General features: G+C 38.8%; 1 protein-coding gene across 1 annotated transcript in view; it reads left to right on the top strand.

The window, feature by feature from the left end:
- ODAD2 (outer dynein arm docking complex subunit 2) overlaps positions 1 to 21,693 on the top strand; it is a 103,635-nt gene continuing 81,942 nt past the window's right edge. The window contains exons 1-6 of the mRNA XM_054060614.1: positions 1 to 1,299; positions 16,859 to 17,116; positions 18,230 to 18,387; positions 19,757 to 19,952; positions 20,525 to 20,631; positions 21,079 to 21,215. Coding sequence (XP_053916589.1) covers positions 16,887 to 17,116; positions 18,230 to 18,387; positions 19,757 to 19,952; positions 20,525 to 20,631; positions 21,079 to 21,215 — 828 coding nt within the window. The 5' untranslated portion in view covers positions 1 to 1,299; positions 16,859 to 16,886. The remainder of the gene's footprint in view (positions 1,300 to 16,858; positions 17,117 to 18,229; positions 18,388 to 19,756; positions 19,953 to 20,524; positions 20,632 to 21,078; positions 21,216 to 21,693) is intronic.

Below are 21,693 nucleotides of genomic sequence, written 5' to 3'. Positions count from 1 at the left end.
TTGATGATTTCATTTCACAATTCTTTTGGAATAAATGTGGTTACTAACGAGAACAATGAGTAAAATGTCAGTTGTACTAAATATAAGTGATGTGTTTTAGAAAAATATTAACACTTTTGTCAGCTCAATTACACCTGTGCATCATTCTGCTACAGCAGAGCAAAAAAATAAGAGTCTAACAGATGTACGCTAAGTACACAAATGGGGTGAACCAAGGAAATACCATAAATCTTTTCTATTTGAACATTTTGTGAATGTGCTGCAGACGGGCAGATGAGAATATGTCCAGGTGTTCTTTGAAGGTGATTAAAGTGAACAGTAAAAAGTTGAAGGGACAGTACTAAAATGCACGAAGATAACATACATGTGACTGGGATTAATGGGAACAGCAAGACTGCCATGTACTAGAAACAGAGGAGATGAATATTAACAATTTCTCCAAGTGAGAAAACTGGTTGCAAGGAATCTGTAAATATCTTCGTATACAGGAAGTAAAATTTTATTCAGTTATCTGAAGTAAAATCTTCACTGCTCTGCTAAAAGAGAATGAGAGACATGATGAGTTGAAAGAGTATAGCCAGTTAGTTATGAGCAGCATCTCAGGTCATCATGAAATGGTGAAATACTGAGTGCTAGAAGAAGATAATCAGTTTTATGCAATTTAAAATTAAGATGAAATGCTACTCTCCCACTTTCGCTGTACAGGCTGGGTTTTAGAATGTCGAGAAAGTATTTGACATTTACAAGAGACTGCAGGCACTAACACAAATCATTTTTATCCATTCATCCATTTTAACCACCATGCTGAGTGAATAGTTGGCTCTGTGCAATTAGTCTCTGTGCTTCTTGACAATATAACCACAGATTATCATTAATTCTTTTAATAATGCAAGGTGGAAGCTCCGTTCTCCAAGTCTGTTATTTTACTTCTAGAAAAACATCTAATTTCTTACAAACCTAAAATAGGCCAGCTGACAAGTATCCCAAAAGAACAGAATACACTCGGAATAGTGATATTTGAGCTGACGTATTTTTGGTAAAAAAGTTATACAGGCTGTATTTGTCTGAAAGTTTAAAAATAGGAGCCTTTGTCATATATGGCAGGAGAGGCTCCGTTGAGTCATGATTGATGTCACTTGAAAGAACACTTTAAACTTAGAAAATGACATCAGAATCATTAGAATTTAGTGAGATTTAGAGCGATCCCTAAAGCCAGGGTGCTGAGGATTCTGGAAGATGCTTTGTGGATGATACACAGCGTGCTGCCAGACATCATCTGAGTGGAAGCCAGAAGCTATGGTACTTTCAGATTACATTTATAAATAATGGCTATAATGTCTTTTATTAACATTCATTTTTAGTTAAATGCATGTTTCAAACTTCTTAGTTGTTTAGATTTGGTGCCCCCTCCCCCCTGTTTCATGCTGAAAGAGTAGCCTGTCACTGCCTGACCTCTCTCCTCGCTCGCTTACATGACAAGTTTCCAAGAGCAGTCAAGAGCGCTTTTCCTTATTACCACAAGCCTGCAGCTAAGGCAGGGTCTCTTTCCATTTACTCTTCTCCAGTTTTAGTGCTCAAATCCTGCTGACTTTACTGCTGAGCATTTATAAGTCAGACTGTAACAGTACATATGTATGTTAGAAGTATTTTGTCTAGCTCCCAGGCTAAAACTAAACTTTATCTGTCTGTCTGCTACTGCTAGTGTTAAAATGGAAGTAACAAAACAGAAAAGGCACTTGGATTTCACTTTATTAAAGATAAGCAATAAATCGTGCGGAGCTGGCTGTGGTCTAGGTCACGGAGAGGCTGTGCAGAGCTTTTGGTCTGCAACGTAGCAAACCTCTTTGGAATAGTTTCTTATATTTCTCATTCAGTTTTTCCACACATAGCAGTTCTTTGCTTCTTAAAGTAATTTTAGTGTGAAAAGTAATATCTTTAATGTAAGTGCAAAATGCTACTTCTGATTCAGTTAGATCTGTTTTGCTTTTGGATAGCTTTTAGATGTAAATGAAAGTAAACTGCAAATCATGTTTCTAAGGAGTAAATTTGTACTTACTGCAGTTAGGTGCAGCATCTTTTGTTCTGTTAAAGATGACAGATATTAGTGAAAAAAGGAGTTATATGGTTGCTCAGCTACGTGTCTTTGACAATACTTTATGCATAATCAGTTTTCATAGTAAAGTGGGTTCAATCCAGGAAAAGAAAAAGTTCATCATGCAAACAATTCCGTGAGTAAAGTGTGCTTGTTAGCTAATAGCTGCTGTTATCTGCCATTTAGATTTGCGCATTGTGCCCATTCCTGTTCTGTTTGAAAAGCTGAGTGGTGGATGAATTATTCTTGGTATTTCTGATTTTTACTTCAAGCCAATAAACACCTGTGTGCAACGGGCCTGCCAGAGTCGTTCCATGAAATATCTGGGCATGCTCCAGCCTCGGGGCTACTGGCGTTCAAAATGGCCTTCCCTGATCCTGTTGCTCATTGCTGCTGCAATCTGGGGCCTGATTAAGTGCAGGAATTGGATCAGGAATCCTGTTACTCCAGTGCACCCATCTTACGGTGGCAGAAGAGGCAGACAAAGGGACAAAGGCTCTGGTGGATTATGTGAGTGGTGAGGGTGAGAGAACTCTCATGTGATTCCTTTGATAGCGGAGAGAGATTTCCATGGGTTTTCTGTGTTATATAGTGAAAAGACCTGTGCTGGAGGAGAAATCATTGCATGGTAAAAGCGAGCGTGGTCTGTGGAATCTGTGCTTTCTTTGTTGCAGCCATTCGAAGTACGTAGTGAATGAAGCAGACGACTGTGGAGAAGAGAACATGTTTTCATGATTAAGGCATTGGTACAGCCCTGGGGGATTGCATCGTACCCCTGCCTTTACCACAGATTTCCTGTGTGATGCTACTCACTTTGCACATGTGGTTGCTAACTGTGTTTTTCTTGGTGCTTGGTACAGTGGAGTGTAATTTGTAGAAGTGCTGAGCACTTGCAACTGCAAGCTGTAAGCAGCGGGAGCTGTGCTGTGACTGTAAGCACTGCTGTGCAATGAATACTGAGAAATGGGGCACCACGCGTCTCTGCAAGGCAGTCAAGAGAAGCGGAGGAAGGGATTGGAATGATAAATCATCAAGGGTTCAATTTATATGGCTGGAGAATAGCTTGAAGGGGCTTGTCCTTCTTAAACTTGTCCTTTCGTGACCTGAAATAAAAGCAGCAAATTTCAAGCTAAATACAAATGCAATATTTGTCAACAATTGCTGAGTTTAACATACTTCTGCTAATCTGAGAATTATAATGGTAAAGTTAGTACTTAGCACTTTTCAGTCCATCTGTCTTGGGGTTTTTGCCTCTTGTATGGAGATATTATTCTATTGTAGCACTGAGCAGTCACTGAAGAACCCAAAAATAAAGCAATATTGTGAGTACACGTATTTTTCTACCGATTATATGCAAAGCAATTGCTAGACATTCAATAGCCTTTGTGTGTTTTCCCATAGTCTTAATATTTTACAGCAAAAAGATAACACTTTACAAATACTACACTGTTCTGTTGGTAAAAGTTGAAAAAGACACATAAGACACTTCATGGGAAGATACATCTTAAAGTGAAGCATTATTCTTCTGCTAACTCTAAAAACAAAACACGATGGTTTATGTTATGTGTTGTACCTTATAAATCACAAATTATATGAAAAATGTATAGCATATAATTACACATCTATCCTTGTATCAAGAAGAGAAAAGAAAAAAATAAGTAGCTTTCATATGAGAAATGGAACAACGAGAACAGGAAAGCACATAACTTCACCGATTTCTGCAGTACTTTGTCAGCTTAAATGTACTTTGTCACTACGTGATGCTGTAATCCAATGCCAAGGAGAATTATGATTTTTTTCTAAGGGCCATTTATTTAGCATGTTTACCATATTTTATTAGAAAACTCTTCTATTCCTCCATTAGTTAATCACAGCTTTATAAAACATGACATTTGCAAGTGCCTGTTTTATGTAACTAGAAGAGGTTCCACTAGAGGTGTTAGTTACAGAGGTGACTAGAAAATTAAAGGATGTTTTTACTTTAGTACTTGCGAACACATACTAAAATGGAAAACCAATTATTTTCTGAATTTTGTTTATTTGAGATGTAGCCTATGTTTTTGTTGGAACCAAGAGCCTTACACTCAGGATGAACACAAAGCACTTAAAGTTGAATTCAGGCAATCCAAATCCACAAAAGCAATTCAGAAAACCTCTGCTTTAGTGACTGTAAAATCTGAACTCACTTGGCTCCGCTGTTTCGGTCCTCTCAGTCTCCTAAGGGCCACAGCTTCAGTTTCTGTGAGTACACCGAACTCTGAACTTAACAGCTACAGCTTCTTTTAAGTCCATTAAAAGACAAGTCTGCACTCAGTTCCCTGAGGGGTTCTCTGCAATCCAGCTGCCCTGAGCACACCTACGACTTACTGACACCACTGGCTGCTTCCAGGAAGGATCTTGCTCATGTCCTGGGCTCACAGTCACTTGGTGATTGCACGTGAACTTGTGGGGTTGTCTCGTAAAGTGGTGAGTTACGGCAGACTAAGGTTCCTGCATGCCTCAGTCACCATCGCACTGTTTTAAGCTTCAGCCTGTTTTGTAGAAGGGAATCCCATCAGACAGGGACTGTGGCTCTGACTCCACTCTGTGCCTGGAGTGCCTCAGCGACCTGCATCCACATGGGCACCCCAGGCTCCCAAGAGGAGTGGAGGGGTCCAGAAATACCCCTGCACTCAGCATTCCTGTTCGGCAGACTGATGAGCCAAGCACAGCACGTCTGTATGTGCATCGAGGTATGCTCACATAATCAGAAAGCCGTGAAACGTTTTGAGATTCATTTGAATATGGTCTGCTCTCAGTCCCAAGTGCAGCATATATAGTGATCACCGAAAGTGGAGAGGAAAAAAAATTACCAGATCATCCTTTACTGTTATCAGCATGGCAGGCAGCACCAAGTATAATTAATTACTGTATTCTGTTCCATATAGGAAAAAAATAAGCTGAATTTAATTGTAAAGTCTCAATACAGTGCGATTGCAAAGAATTTCCTCCTTGAAAATTCTATTCAATTCTTCACCACTTGAAGTATTTAATTCCAGTTTTGCTTACTTTAGACTGAATGGAATTTTTGTACCAAATTAGGACAGCTAAATCCTTCCACGCAGAAAACTACTGAGCTCACTGGATATTCTTCTGTCATGGTGCCAAACCATACAGCAATCATGCCGAGGATATGGATGGAAGAAAGGTTGCTCGGCACAGTAATTCCATATAGGAATCACTATTGATTACAGAGAGGATGCTTTATGGGTAGCGGTAAATTATGAGGTTTCTCTTGTAACATTGATTTACATGAGTAATGCAAAGGCTAACACGTAAGCTGAACTCCAACTTTAACTGTCAGCCATAACACATCTATTTATACCACAGATCTGTGCTTAGCCACTTTTATTTAATTATAATCAGTTGCGGTGCCTTCATTTTCTGTGTTTACTCAGAGAATCACATTTCTGAGGTCAAATGCAATGACAGTTAGACTGTAGTTATTTTAAGACATACTTAGTTGTACATTCTGCATGTATTTGAAGACAGAATTTCTGAAGAAGAAAGGATGGGTACAATCCGTCAGTCCTTCCTTACATGAATAACATTTCACACACATCAATTTTAGTCAGGGCATGTCTGTGCTGCACAACACGCTGCTGCGGAGAGATAGCCAAAGCAGCTCAAAGGGAGCCAGCGTGGGTAACTGGAAGCAGTTTTAACCACACTGCTTAATGCTGCACACTGTCTAATTTACTCTGGTTTTTAGCAAAGTAAATCAGCTTTGGCAAAGCATCGCACGAATAGGTTAGCCTGCTCCCAGTCCATGAGCCAGCTTTGGCATCAATTTCTATGTTGTACTCATTGTGCGGTATAGCATATCTAGCAGGAGATGCAAAGGACGGCTAGCATCAAAATGTGCAGATTCGTATCCTCAGATTTTACTCTGCACTTATTCATTTTAATGGCACAAAATTTTTATTAACTCTTAAATGTCACTGCCTCAAATTTAGTAGTGTTACTGAACCAAAATATCAAAAGGATAAAATACCATTATAAATTAATCACTAAAGCATATAATTTTGAGTTTACTATGCTTAAATGTGCTTATATTTACCTGACAGCAGTAGCAAAGAGCTAATTGGTAGTAGATTTGCTCAGAATCTTAAGCCTAATTACTTCTGACTCCTGGCATACAAAGACTACCCTTATTTCCAGTGTGAAAGGCTTTACCAAAATCAGAACAAATAACAAACCTTCTACACTGAAAGCTCAGCAGATAAATGTCATTAATTTAACTAAACTATGTTTTAGAATGTCAAGGGTACTAGGTTTCTTTGAATGAGCCTGGTAAAAATGAAATTTAACTGTTTGCTATCTGAAAGTATTGTTTTGGACCAAAATTTTCCTCCCACAAAATCACTGTCAGGAATCTCCTGATGGCAAGGGGAGCAGACACTAAAGTCTTGTCATATATGATTTCTCAATAGGGACAGGATCCCCTTCAATCTCTAATAAATTATTTCAACCTACCCAGTAAGACAGTATTTTGACATAATCAGCAACCTTTTCCATACCAAAGCAATACATTTTAACTTGATATTCTAGGAAAAATTACATTCAAGCTATTCAGTGTTACTCTTTCAAATCTAAACAGAGCATGTGCGCATGCATTTTGCACAAGTGGCCTGCTTCGTCCCCCAGATTTTACACTTGAAGTTGAAAGCTTGCTGGAAGTCAACAGCTCTTGCAATAAACCAAAATATTCATTTATGCATAAGTTGGATGCAAAAAGAATAGAGGAGTTTCTTAAAAATAGATATAATCTCCATCTCTGCTCGAGCTAAAAAAAAAATAAATAAAGATGTAACAGCTAGATGCAACTCTTTCTACAGTAAACCAACTAACTACCAAAACGTGGGAGAGCTTCAGATCCTCTAAAACAACTTCAATGATTCTAAATTTCAACTAAAATGCTTGATTTTAAACAGAAGAAATGAAGAAATGGAAAAAAAAACAGAGGAAAAATGTACCCGTATGGAAGACTCTAATATCCATGGCACAGATCTTGAGAATAATACCAGAAAATTGGCTGAATTAACTGTATCAGAATGTACACTATGCAAGAAGACATGTATATGTAACACACATTTCTGCTTCTCTCAATAAAAATAATTCTGATAAAAAGGCAACTTTCCTCCCCAATCTGAAGTTCTACTATAAAAGGATTTGGAATGGAGCTATAATCCTTATTTCATACACGGACTTATTTTTCATCCAAGTTGAGTGAGATGTCACTATCATCAAATATATTCTGTGGACTACAGGGACAGTTGCTTTTTTACTTTGTTTTCTTTAATCGCTTGCACAGTGCCATCACCATGAAACAGAAAGTTAGATGAATAAATTATTTTTCTACCAGGCACTGGATTAATGCTCAGCCTTGCAACATCCAACTGTTGCTCCATATTAATTTTACAGCCACTTACTGCTCAAACCCTGTAGCAATTTGGCTTTATTCTGATCTCCATTCCTCTCTCAATTTCACATTTTCCCATATAATATTACCATACCACCATAAACGATAGAAGCAGTCTCTTCAAAACCAGTGATTGCTCCAAGGTGTTTGAATTTTTGCCTTAAAATGACCTACAAGGAAGAGAAAATGCCCTGATGTCAGTCTTGGCTTGCTTTCTGATTATATAACGGGGGAAATTATTTGGATTTTTTTTTTACTGTTTTTGTTACTTTTCATAAAAACTATGCAGGGAATTACCCAGAATTACTAGTGGTGATTGACTAAGTAGTGAGATGGGGTTAGCACAGTAATAACTAGATATTGAATACGTGAAAAGAAAAGGATTTTAAATTCTCTTTAACAATGTAGTGTCTTTTGCATGTTTGTATTAGCACCTAGTGTGAGAAACCGCTCTTCATGAAACAGCCAAACTCTTTCCTGATTAATATCATCACGTTGCAGTCCAAAATACTTTCCACCAATACCTCTCATTTTTACTCTAGAAAAAGAAATCCATAAATGGAGACTGCTTATGACATTCTATTTCTAATTTTACAACGATCTCCATTTCACACTCCCACCCCAAAACAAACAGTCCAATCCTTTCTCCTTTTTTCCCTTTGAAAAAGAGGCAATTTTTAGAAACCACTAGGAAAGCAGAAGGCATTTGGGCATGTCACTAGCGTTCTCTTGAGAAGGGTTTATATTTGATAACTAAAATTACTGTCTTGAATCACAGCACAAGAGACAGTGATCTGCAGCATTACTTTTAATATCAAGTTATCTCAAATGTCTAGCACCACAGGCTAAACATTTAACTAATAAGTGTAGCTGGCAATTTTACTTCCTACATTTTAAAATAATTTGCCAGGGTTTTTTTTTTTTGTTTTGCTAGGTAGAAAGTCGAAGTCTTTTCTAAATTGCAAAGCTGAAGAGTAGTTCTGGATAGCCTTGACTTAGAATAAGGTGCTTTAATTTGCAGGGTTACCGCTTTGTCCAGACCACTTGGCACACGCTATGCTTTTGTTTGATTTTGTTTTAATTGAATCTCTGCTACTTTGGAGAAAAATATCAATGTTGTAGTTCCATTAATTTTTATGATATAAATTAGAATGCCTGATTGACACTGAAGACTTAACAGCCTTCTGTATCTTTCTGATGGCCATACAGAAACTGTATTAACTTTCTAGTTATAATCCACTCATAAAACTAATTCAACTAACCAATGAGCAAGTTTTAAAAGTTATTATGTAGCTTCTATGAACACTGAATTGCCATACTATTAAGTTCAGAATAATTAACTAGTTCTAGAAAAAGCATTTCATATAGATATCAAAGTGCATAGTTATTCTTTCTCCCTGGAAAATTAAACAAAATATAAATGTTTTATGCAAGGAAGAATCAATCAGAAACATAAAGAGAATCAGTCATTAATCCATTCAGTGTGTAAAGGGTTGTATCAGTACATGAACAAATTAAGGTGGTTAATGGAGTCAATAATTTGGTGACTCCTCCTGTAAAAGTCCGCATTTCAAAACAATTCAAAATTTATTTATATGCTTAGATGACTCTACTCCAGAATATCTTTCTCTGAAGCTTTCTCTTTCAGTGTTATTACATACACATATTTAAATAGCAGAAATATCAAGATAAAAATATGACATGAAGAACGAATTGAGGTTGAAGATGCAGAAAGATAATGCAGGAATTAAAGAGAAAAGTCCTTGAATGTAGTTGTTCCCACTAAGGTATAACGAACCCATGAAAAACAGCCTAAATTTCATTGAAAAGATATCCCACCATGTTAAGGCCCCTGATAACTTAATCTGTAATATTTCTTGTTCTGATGCTACAAAGAAAATATATGAATAAATTTGTTGCATCTTTCAAAGTCACAGTCTTCTAACATGGTACTCCAAATATCATTATGACATAATCACAGTTACCGGTTTATCGCACCACACTGGTTATTTCTCCCAAATTGTACTTGGAAATATTCAAAAGACCTGGGCAGCACTAAACAGAAACGAACAAAAAGAAACAAACACCCACCTACAAATAGAGAGAAGCACAGCCTAGTAACATAGTTCATACTCAGAAATATTATATTCTTTACTGATAAAAACATTCGGTCTTGGACTGTAAACCATAATTCCCATCTGGAAGCCATTTCTTAAAAAGAACAGCAGAATCTCTGTTATTGTCATTGCTCAGAAAAGCACTATCCAGATATTGCTAATCTATAACTTATTAACCAAAATATTACCCTTTATTTTCCTCAAAGATTTTTGAAGTAACTGTCTCTCTGCCAGACACCCACTCATAACATGTCTTACCTCTGTCCCTTGCATCAAGTGCCATTTGAAAAGCGGTCTTCTCTATTTTTTTAATGTCTAACAGACAAGACAGAGTATTGCATAATGTCCAGTCTTTAAAAAAGCCTCACTTCAGATCATTTGGCATTTTTTAAAGCACATAAAACTCAGAAGACAAGAGGTAAGTAGGAGATTACCACACAGATATCAGAGATGCAGTGAAAAATTAGTAGTAATTTGCTTTCTAAGGATTAGGTTTTGAAAATTGTTTTCCACAAAATCATGCTTAAAGACATGACCATTCGTTGTCTCCCTCTTTTTACATTCTCATGTAGGTTGCCTCTTGCCCTGCCTTTCCAAACCACAAACTAGCAATGGATTACAAGAAACTAAGATACATAAAAATGTTCATTAACAAATCTAGGCACCTAAACATTGCATTTGTACTGATACAAAATGAAAATGTATGGATTTTTTTTATTTCTCTAGCTCAGCCCTTTTCACCAAAACTGTAGGACTTTGTTTTGTGAAAGCCAAAATTATGTAAATGTTGCAAGAAAAGCAAGCTAAAGAACAATAAAAGGAAATCAACAAATATTATCTTGCTTTCTTCTGGTTTTCAACTTGTCTGACAAACTGCCCATGAAGCTGATCAGCTAAACTGCTATTTAACAGAAAGAATAGCTACTATTATTTTTCTCAAATGGCTTTTTATTTTACATAACCCTCTACAACTGTTTTTTACAACTTGTATTATTATTCTACTTTAACGGTAATAATCTACACCCTATGCTACAATAATGTGAGCAAAAATATACATGAAAAAATGCTTACACATTTTGGCTGCAGCTGAGATTGTAAAAAAATTTCCAATTGCCCTTCTCTCTATGTTAACAAATTTTTCATATTCCCCACTTCTTTGTGCCAGTAACAAATGATCTCATCTTTGACTACGCTCAAGCAAACATTTCACCTACTGTTTTATGAAATGTCTTTTATATTAAAAACGTAAAAATAACTTACAGTAAAAAGTCACTAGTACATAAATGTACTACTACTACTTTATAGAATTAGCCAAACATGGTGTGAATGCCATCTCTGGGTGGACCCAGTTCCTGAGTAAGCTGCTTTTGAGAACACTTTATGACTTTATTGCCTGGAAGTTTTTGCATGCTGATTTTGAGTCACTGAGAGAATACTTTCATAATCCTTTAAGTGATTGCTTAACACTTCAGCTTTCAGGCAAATTTTTCTAAGATATCCATTTATACTCTCGTGCCAGGAGGTATTACTAGCTTTGATCAATCAACTCTCATAAAAGCGAAAGGTGGCATTAAATATCATTCAGTCTGGCTAAGTGAGGGAGTTCATAAATGCTTATTTTTTAGTGGCAGCTGATGTAAAAAGGCATGACTTCTTGTCATCCAGCAAGACAAGCCTGAATGCAACCAAGAGAATCACCCAGAACTTAATTACCAATCCAACAGCTGCAGCAATGACTTGCTACAGCCATTATGTCTCTGCAAATGTGCAAAAGACTATGGAGCACAGAGACTATGAGCAGACAGGAGGAACAAAAATAGTTCATATCACATAAAGGAATGAGTGAAAAATTTTATCACTGAAGAACACCATTCCCAGAACCCAGCAAGATGGGCAGGCATGGCAGGGCACTTGCGTGTGAACAGGCAGCACCTGGAAGTCCCTGCACCTGCAAACTGCCCTGTGCTCCATAACTTTCTCATCTGACTTGAAGATCAGGGAAAGAGTAAATGAGCAGCAAAATTAATGAGACCTGATTTGTCATGGAATTATGTGCTTTATCACGTTTTCTTCTGGGCTCTACCTTCTCCACCAAACACTACTGAGCAAGGCTGAGGTTGCTTATAATCTAATTAGCCAGCACTGTACAAATTAAACACTTGGCCGGCCGGTTGCTATAGAACACGATCTGTGCTTCATATGCCTGCCTTTACCTCAGCAAGGGCATCAATCTTCCTTTCCCCCCCATTCAGCTACCTCAGGTTTTAAAAAATTTATAGAAGCTTAATTATTTCCAACACCACAACTCTCTATGAAATATGGTTCAAATTCGCTATCAGGCTCAAAAATTACTTTGGAAAGAGGAAGAGGATGGGGACCAAAAGATAGAGACTGTGTGCTAGAAATAGTTTTTTTCTTTAAAAAATGAATTTTATTTTATAAAGGCAAACTGCAATACCATATGCTTAAATCCTGCAGAAAGCTACAAACTCATCAGCTGAAAATAGAAGTAACGGATTAAAAATCGGTTGTATTATCCAACTTCAAGGTGACAACAATCCCTAGTATGATCTGAAAAACATGCCATCCTAGAATATAGTAGCTGAGGAACTTCCAAAAGAGATGAAGACTACCAATGCCATTGTAAACAGTCCTGGTGAAGTGTCCTTAGAAACAGTGTCAAATCTATTTATGAAAAAAAGGTCAGACTGGAACACAGGCAAATAAGAGATATTAAGATGGTAAGAGAAACTAAGAACTTGCAGGCTGAGACAAGAGGAAATAAACTTTCCTAGCCTAGCAAACTGAAGTCTAAGAGAAAAATATTGTAACTCAGAAACTGAATGTAAATATAAGCAGGAAATGTAGCCATTGAAAGTAAGGTAAAGGATGAGTGTTGGTGCAAGAACCAACAGACACAAACTGGTCATACAAATTGCCATTAGAAATTAAATCAGATGGTCTCTAGTCTTCAGAAGAGTTATAACAGTCTTCCTGTGAGTACAGCTGAGCTATAAACTCAGGATTTGCCCACTACAAAGAAGAAAGGGGGAAAGCACCTTCAACCTCTAGATCATTCATAGCCCATTAGCTTCTAATACCAGATCACAGCAGCATTCCTCACTGCTGGCTTGCAGGATGTTCTACATTTTCAGTTTTTGCTTTACCTATCCCCACAGGAAGTTCCACTGGTAACTAAGCCTAAGCTAGTTAGCAAAGTTCCTTTTATGGAGCTTCATACTCTTTGGAGATGCATACTCTTCGTGGGCAAATCATCCCATTTATCTTTGCCACTGAAATATCTTTCCTTCTTGCTGTTCAGTGGAACAGAGCGATCTCATTTAGGTATTCTATTTCTTACTCCACCGACTTCTTGCCTAAAATACTCAGCACTGTGTGAAAACTCACTGTCTTCACTGCCCACCACCCATGGTGGGGATACTCTTACTCCCTTTCACATTTTCTGCTTGCACCTTCTGCCCATCAAATTCAACTTTTTAATAGTCATTCTTTCATTAAAAAAGAAAATATTTAATCTTTTCTGGAAATGCCTTCATACATAGCATTCCATAAAGAAATTGCATTGTCTTTACCCAGGCTTTTTATTAAAAACACTCTTTCATTTTCACCTAATCAAATGATTCATTTTCTATTTTCTGAGTTGTGCAGTGAAACAAGAAAAGCCAATGCTACTCTTAAGTCATTATTGTGCATGTACTTATCTACAATTACTGCTTGAAAGTTCGGTAAGTAAAATGTATATGGGCAATCACCTCCATGAAAAGAATGTATTGATCTCACACTGTTATTCTTTGACATACATCCCACATACATTCCATGACCTTCCTCATTACTAGAGGTTTCTTAGCCAGCTGAGTTCTCAGTTGGCAAAACAACTCTTTGCTACACTAACTCACCAGTCCTGGAACAGATGGGCACTTCTGTTGGACTGTACTTGAAAGGACATATTTTCCTAGGTCTCCAGAACCACATATATACTGGAAAGTTGAACCTAGCTTCCTAATCTCAGCTAGTGTGCAACAGGCAACCACTCCTTCCTAGGTAGAATCCCATTTTTATCATAGAATGGTTTGGGTTGGAAGAGACAAAGATTGTCTATTTCCACCCTCCCTGCCATGACAGGGACACCTTCCAGTAGATCAGGTTGCTCAAAGTGTCATCCAACCTTGTCTCGAGCACCTCCACGGATAGGGCATCCATGACTTCTTTGCACAATCTGTTCCACTGGCTCATCACCCTCACAGTAGAAAATATTATGGACACAGATAATTGAACTGTGTGGAGGAGATTTACAGGTGGTAAGGGAAAGTCAGGGAATATAGTTCTTACCTGCTCACTGGCACAAAAAATAGGACAGTCAGGTGGGACTGCAAGAGCAACTTTATAACTTAAAAATTTATCCAGAGTGATGGCTCATTTACATCATGGATCAACAGCAGGACTCAGAAAATAATATTAATTTCCATTCTGTTTGGGGTGCTTTACTTGCATGTTTATAGTCTCGAGTTGCCCTCAGTATGTGAAAAGACATTATTCATTGGCACTGCCCATACATATTTCCTCTACTTCTTTCAAGAAACACTAATTTCACATTTCATTTTCTTTAACAAAAAGCACTTCAAGTATAATCTGTCATGCTGCCTCAAGAACTAAATGTGGTCAATCTTAACCTTATTAATTAAAGCTGTTTTCTTCTAATGACTGAAAGCTAGTGAAAGGTTTAAGCTACACTGGCTAAAATTCAAGCTAAAAGGTGGTCTTCCTTTAAACTCCTGTGCAAAGTAACACTAATCGCTACATTATTTAATTCCACATGGAAACCATAGAGCCTGTTTTATTATGGCGATGAAACTGGTGTAGGGCAATGAAGCTGGTGAACGGTCAGAAGAACAAGTCGTATGAGGAGCAGCTGAGGGAACTGGGATTGTTTAGCCTGGAGAAGAGGAAGCTGAGGGGAGACCTCATCATTTTTTACAACTGCCTGAAAGGAGGTTGTAGCGAGGTGGTTGCTGGTCTTTTCTGCCAAGTAACAAGTGCTAGGACAAGAGGAAATGGCCTCAAGTTCCACCAGGGGAGGTTTAGATTGGATATTAGAAAAAAATTCTTAACTGAAATAGTGGTGAAACTTTGGGACAGGCTGCCCAGGGAAGTGACAGGGTCACCATCTCTGGAGATGTTCAAAAAACGCATAGATGGGGCACTCCAGGATATGGTTTAGTAGGCACGGTAGTGTTGGGCTGATGGTTGGACTTGATCTTAGAGGTCTTTTCCAATCTTAATGATTCAATGATTCTATTAAATACAGTTTCTCCTACCTTCTAAGGAGAAATGCCTTAACCCCATCCCTCAGCTTCACTCACCCCACACCCTGCCACTCACTCCTCACCACCCACTTGCTGCCCCAGCAGCATCTCCTACCCCAGGTCCGATCCCTCTGCGGGCCCCCAGCCTCCTTCTCCAGGTCAGAGATGTGCGTTTCCCCCCGTGCCAGCCCTGCGAAGGAGCCCCTGCTCAAGCCCCAGTGACTTTCAAGGGACTCTCTGGATAACAGGGCATTGCCACAGCAGCAATGAACAACCCGTCCCGTTCATAGAATCATAGAAATATACTTCAGTGTGTTGTTCATACCCTTGGGGTTCCCATTACTGAAATCTGTTGATTCCTTATTGTCCCCCTTCCTGATTTTCAATTGTTTTCCAACCTGCTTAGATCATAGAATGATAGAATCACAGAATGATAGAATCACAGAATCATACAATAGTTTGGGTTGGAAGGGACCTTTAAGATCATCCAGTTCCATACCCCCCCTCCCCCGGGTCATGGGCAGGGACAACTCCCACCAGCTCAGGCTGCCCAGGGCCCCATCCAACCCGGCCTTGAACACCTCCAGGGTGTTCAACCTGTGCCAGTGCCTCAACATCCTCTTAGTGAAAAAATTCCTCCTTATGTCTAGACTAAATCTGCCCCTCTCCAGTTTATACCCATTGCCTCTAGTCCTGTCACTACAAGCCTTTGTAAACAGCCCCTCCTCAGCTTTCTTGTAGCCCCTTCAGGTACTGGAAGGTCGCTATAAGGTCTCCTCAGAGCCTTCTCTCCTCCAGGCTGAACCACCCCAGCTGCCCCAGCTCTACGGGAGGTCCTCCACCGCTGTGCCCGCTCTCGCAGCCCCGCTCTGGGTTACACTCCCCCGCCCGCCGGGTTCTCCCGGCAGCGCCCAGAGGCGACCGCGTCCTTGGTAACGGCTGCCGCGCTCACGGCAACGCGGGCAGCGCCGGCCGCGTCCCCAGCGGCGCGGTCCGGGCACGGTAGGAGCGGGGGCGGGCGCCGGGATCTGCGCGTCCCGGGGCTGGGGGGGCACAGGGTCCCTCCGCGTCCTCCCGCAGCCTCGGGCTCCGCCGACCCCGGACACCGCCCGAGCCGCCCTTTAGAGGAGGCGCCCGGGGAGCCTCGCCGGGTGATGTGTGTGTCCATCCCCCCTTTGAACAGCGGCAACAACTTTTTTTGTGAGATCTCTTTTTCTGTTCTCACTTAGAGGATTTAAAGAATCTAATAATTCCTAGATATGCCCACAGGAAAGCTGGGGAGGGACTGCTTACAAAGGCTTGTAGTGATAGGTCGAGGGGCAATGGGTATAAACTGGAGAGGGGCAGATTTAGACTAGACATAAGGAGGAAATTCTTCTCTATGAGAGTAGTGAGGCACTGGCACAGGCTGCCCGGGGAAGTTGTGGCTGCCCCATCCCTGGAGGTGTTCAAGGCCGGGTTGGATGGGGCCTTGGGCAGCCTGGTCTGGTGGGAGGAGGGTTGGAACTGGATGACGGTAAAGGTCCCTTCCAACCCAAACTATTCTAGGATTCTAGGTTCTATGATTTAAAATTATAGCATCCGCAGCATATTGTCCTTACTACTTGAGAGCTCAGTTTGGTAGATGTAGATTAGACAGTAGGAAGATTTTTTTTTTTCCTGTGAGGGTGGTGAGACACTGGCACAGGTTGCCCAGGGAAGTTGTGGTTGCCCCATCCCTGGAGGTGTTGGAGGCTTTGAGCAACCTGATCTAGTGGGATGTCCCTGCTTATGGCAGGGGAGGTGGAACTGGATGATTTTAAAGGTCCCTTCCATCTCAAACTATTCTGTGATTTTATGATTCTCTGACTTTTTCTTTCCAAAGGTCTACATCTTTGATACTAGTTGAGACCATGGGAGTGGCATTGTCAAAAGCAGCTCAGTGGACCATTGCTGACTGTGGAACTGAAACACTGGAAATCACTCCTTTGAACGAAAGTCTGTTAAAACAAATTGTTAAGTTTGCAGTCAACTTCAGCACTAGGCATCCTCAGGAAGCGGCGTTTGTCTTCAGAGAGCCTCTTGAGTGGGAAACGCAATTGGACTATTCAGTATTTGGAGGGGGAGAGAGTTATGAGTTCAGGTAAGTCTGAACTGCAGTGTGTTTTGAAATGTTGAAGGTGAACTATGAAGCAAAACTGTGCTCATTTAGCATAAAGATAGCCTTAGTGTATTTGGGAGGCTGAAATGGGTGGGGTTTTTGCTGATAGGTATTGAAAATTTTGTGTTAAAATTTGTAGGGTTTTTTTCGAGTTTGAGACTATTCTATCTTTGTTTTTATACAGACCCATTTACTTGGTGATTTACACAACTTGCACTGTTCCTAAGACTTTTTGCAATGTACTTCTAATAGTGACTAACACTGATTTCTGTCAGTGTTAGAAGTGGCTCCCATATGGTGGGTTGACCATGGATGGCTGCCCACTGAAGCTGCTCTGTCACTCCTCAACAGGACAATGGGAGAAAAATACCCTGAAAAGCTCATGGGTTACAATAAGGACAGGGAGATCACTCACCTATTATTGTTACAGGCAAACTATACTTGACTCACAGAAATTAATTAAATTTATTGCAAATCAAAAGTCAGAGGAGGGTAATAAGAGATAAAATGAAATCTTAAAACACCTTCCTCCCATCTCTTCTTTCTTACCACACTCAATTGACTTCAATCCCAGTTTTCTCTGTCTTTTCCCTCAACAGTGGTGCAGGGGGACAGGGAATGAGGCTAGCAGTCAGTTCATTACATCTTGTTGTCTGATGCTCCTTCCTACCCACACTCTCCCTCTGCTCCAGCATGAGTTCCCGTTCATGGGAGGCAGTCTTCAGAAACTTCTCCAATATGAGTCCTTCGCACAGGCTGCAGTTCTTCACAGACTGCTTCAGTGTGGATTCCTTCCACATGGTGCAATCCTTCAGGAACAGACTGCTCCAGTGTGGGTTCCCCAAGGGGTCACAAGTCCTGCCAGCAAATCTGCTCCAGCATGAGCTTCCTATGGGATCGCAGTCTCCTTCAAGCCCATCTGCCTGCTGATTTGCAGTGAATAAATTGAGTTACCTTGGAAGTTTTCTGAAGTACTGTTTAAAGAACTTGTTCATGCTTTATCAGGTGAAGCTTGAATAACACTCAAGACTCTTCTCTAAAATATGCTCTTTATTGAAGTTCTTATTTTAAACAGTTATAATTTAATTTCTCTAGTGAAACAACTGTTCAGTCCGAAGACAAAGGTGAAGATGGCCAACTGTTGCATTCTATAACAACATCAACTGTCAGAGTTCACAATTTTGACCAGCTGTCCCGTTTCCTACAAAATGCTATGGAAAAAAAGTTAATGGAAGCACAGACATGCCTTGAAGGTTTCCTCTCTTCTTTTTTTTTCATCTTTCTTTTTCTTCTAAAAAGTTTGTCTTCTCTTTCAAGTCATGTTTTTGAAATGTGAAAACAGGCATGCCTTCATTCTAAGTGTATGAGAGGATGTTGATTCACTAAGGAGGCTAAAGGTGCTGATCCATAAGTTAATGAAGTTTTTATTTCTTTTATTTTCAGGGAAATCAATAACACAGTAATCTGGAACAATGTTAAAATCAAACTGTTGAATCTCATATACATATTCATATAAACTGACTAATACCCATGTACAAATTAATGTATACTGACTAATACCCACTATTGCAAAAGACAGTAGGTTTAAATTTCTGAAAAAAGATGTCTTATTGGAGGCTAATAGCAATTTTTCCTGTGTTTGTAATTTAATCCTCGAAAATGTTACATCCTTAAAAAGTAACCAAGTTAAAACTTACATTCTTAAGACATTCTTGCCTGCACAAGGTTCAGAGTGAGCACTTCCAGGTCCTTCTCACAATGGATTTTATAATATAGGTACAAGTACTTTTACTGTGTCATATTCCAGTCCTATATTTTTCAAACTGACAAGAAGGTCTTGGTATGCTAAACTGGGTATCCTCCTCTCAGTGGGGGTAGAAGAGATCTGTAATGGTCTTTGTTAAAACTAGTAGAAATCGCATCTACAGTACTAAAATATAAATGCTTATACTGGATCAAAATTCAGGTCCATCTATGCCAGGGTCCTGTCACTGGCAGTGATCACCCAAGAATAATAAGGAAGAATAATATGGACGGGGTATCATGCGGAGGTATTCACAGATGCATGGGACTTCGTTTGCCAGAACAGAGCAAAATGTTTTTGGAAAACCCATTGACATGCAGTTATGTCACTGTTTACCAAAAGAACAGCTGGCATAGCTGAGGAAGTAATGGGACCATTGGGAATGCTGCTAGAAAACTTTAAATATGTTCTTTAACACTGAATCATATTTCCAAAATGATCAATTTTCAGTGAGTTAAACCCATTGGTTTCCTGTTTTGGTTATCAGCCAGGCATATTTTCTGGAAAGGGAGCTGTTGATAAAGTATTTAATAATTACCTCTTGCTTGAATGAATCTTTACCTTTGCTATGAAAAGCAGTTTTGTTTGTTTTGAAATTTTTTTTTTTGTTTTTAATGTTTTCATATTTTTTAAAGTGCATTTCAAATTACAAAGGGCTTATGAAAGAGTTATTTTATTAATAAGTATGCACAATATTAAAGTTCTTATTGTAAATTACTAGCATCTAAATTACTTGGCAATTGCAATAAAAAATGTTTGTCTGGCCCAGTAATTTTTGACATAGTATCACATTATATGATTTCATTTCATATTTACAGCTAACAGAGAACCTATAGTGAAAATTCTTGGTCCTGAATATGGGACTGTTGAAGGACAAGAAATGTCCCTGTTGCATTTACTTGACAAACTGGAAAATGATAGTAACCCTGAAAGAGTGATGAAAATGAAAATCTTTCTTCTTCTTCGCCAGCTGGATTTGCAACTGCTTCGTAGTTCTTTGAAACACATTTCAGAGTAAGTACATTTCAAGTGGAGGCTCAACATGTCAGCCAGTGCATTTTTTTTGTTTTATTGTTAAATCAGATTGGTTCCAGTCCATAACATGTGCTTTTGGTGCAACATAAAGAAATATACTGAAATAACTTTCACTGTTCACTAAGTTATTGAAGAAACATTTTTTTTCTGAAGATTTTGCTCTAGATATGGGTATGCAGGTGTGTGCCTGCGAGTGTGGGGTTTTTATTGTGTATGTTTTGTGTTTTGGTAGCGAATTTAAGTCATTTCTACAAACAATAAAGTTACGTTTAAATATTTTCAAGGAAATGTGTATTTCTTCGTGACAGCATATTGAGTGTTGCCTTGAGTCTGTTTCATAGTTACAGGGACTTCTTGATAGCCATGGAACTAAAACGTCACTAAACTAACAAATGAAATAAGAAAAATAGTGGAAGGTGACCCATTTCCAGATCTTTGTTGTTGCTGTTAACACTCAATGCAAAAGATTAAAAATAGTATAATAGTCTCTTTGTTTCTCTGAGTACATCCTTTTGATGAATACATTTTAGACTGTTTTCCATTAATTGCAGACACATAAGACTAAACCCAGATGCTATAAATAATGAAGTGAATCTTCTGAAGAAAATCTCTGGGAACGAAGAAGATACAGTGATGGAATCACTGGAATATACATCAGGTCCACATCTGATTATATCTCACATTTATATATACCCATACTAAAGTATTTGAGTTCTGTGTGAAATTTGCTGGATTAATTTAAATAATAAAAGTGTTTAGTTCTACTTTAAAGTTATAAAGTAAGTAAAATGAAAAGTATTTTCAGATATGGAATGCTATTCCTCAGCCTTTATTACACAAATAATCTCCATTTATATCAATGTCTTCAGTGGAAGTAGAAGTAGTTAACTGAGCCCCTTATCCTGAAAAGTGCTAAGCACAGTTCTTAGCTGGATCAGGCCATGGGTCGCAGAGCTTTGCATGATTGATTCTGAACAGTGTGAATTCTTATGAATAAAGTATTGTTTTGGGAATTTGGTTTGTAAACATGTTATATTAGTCATCAAGCATAACTATTAAAAATACTTTTAAACTGGATAAAAGCACTAATGCTAATTGATTACAGATTACATTTTCTCTAATGGATGCCGAGCTCCTCCCTGGAGACAAGTGCATGGAGAAATTTGTTATTTAGTCATCAAACCACATGACACTGATCCTTTGTGTATCACTTGCAGCGCGGAAGGAGTGTTTTTAAATGGAGTAAGTAATAATAAAGGATACCATGGAGTAATGAATAAATTTTTATGTGCTAAAATCACAGTACAGTGAGGTTTAGGGTAGTAGCATTGAGGCTGAGAGATTGGCAGGGCTAGTGCGACAGTACAAAAGGAGAAGACAGTAATAAATGTTTTCCCCATGTGTTTGAGTGCTTTTTCTGTGAGTTTTATACTAGGAGTGCATTCTCCACTTTTGGCTAGCAGTATTTGTTTAGTCTTTAAATGTGCTCTACCAGTCCTTCACACTATTGCTATTTAAACAAGCGTGGGACTAAATGCCTCTCTACTGCCTCGTTCCCCTTGGTCTGAGGTGCAATACTGTTGTGTGTGGCTAATGTAGCTTGCTTTTGTCCTTTTATAAAGATAAGCAGTTCCTTCTCCTTTCATTGGAAGCTTTTTAGAAATTATTTATATCTTCTGCTTTTCATTTTGGTTACCTTTTTCCTTACACCTAGCTTTTA

This window comes from Cuculus canorus, chromosome 2 (assembly GCF_017976375.1).
Source record: "Cuculus canorus isolate bCucCan1 chromosome 2, bCucCan1.pri, whole genome shotgun sequence".
Lineage (NCBI taxonomy): Eukaryota > Metazoa > Chordata > Aves > Cuculiformes > Cuculidae > Cuculus > Cuculus canorus.
The sequence above is the reverse complement of the archived record's forward strand: the minus strand, read 5'-3'. Positions and strand labels throughout refer to the sequence as shown.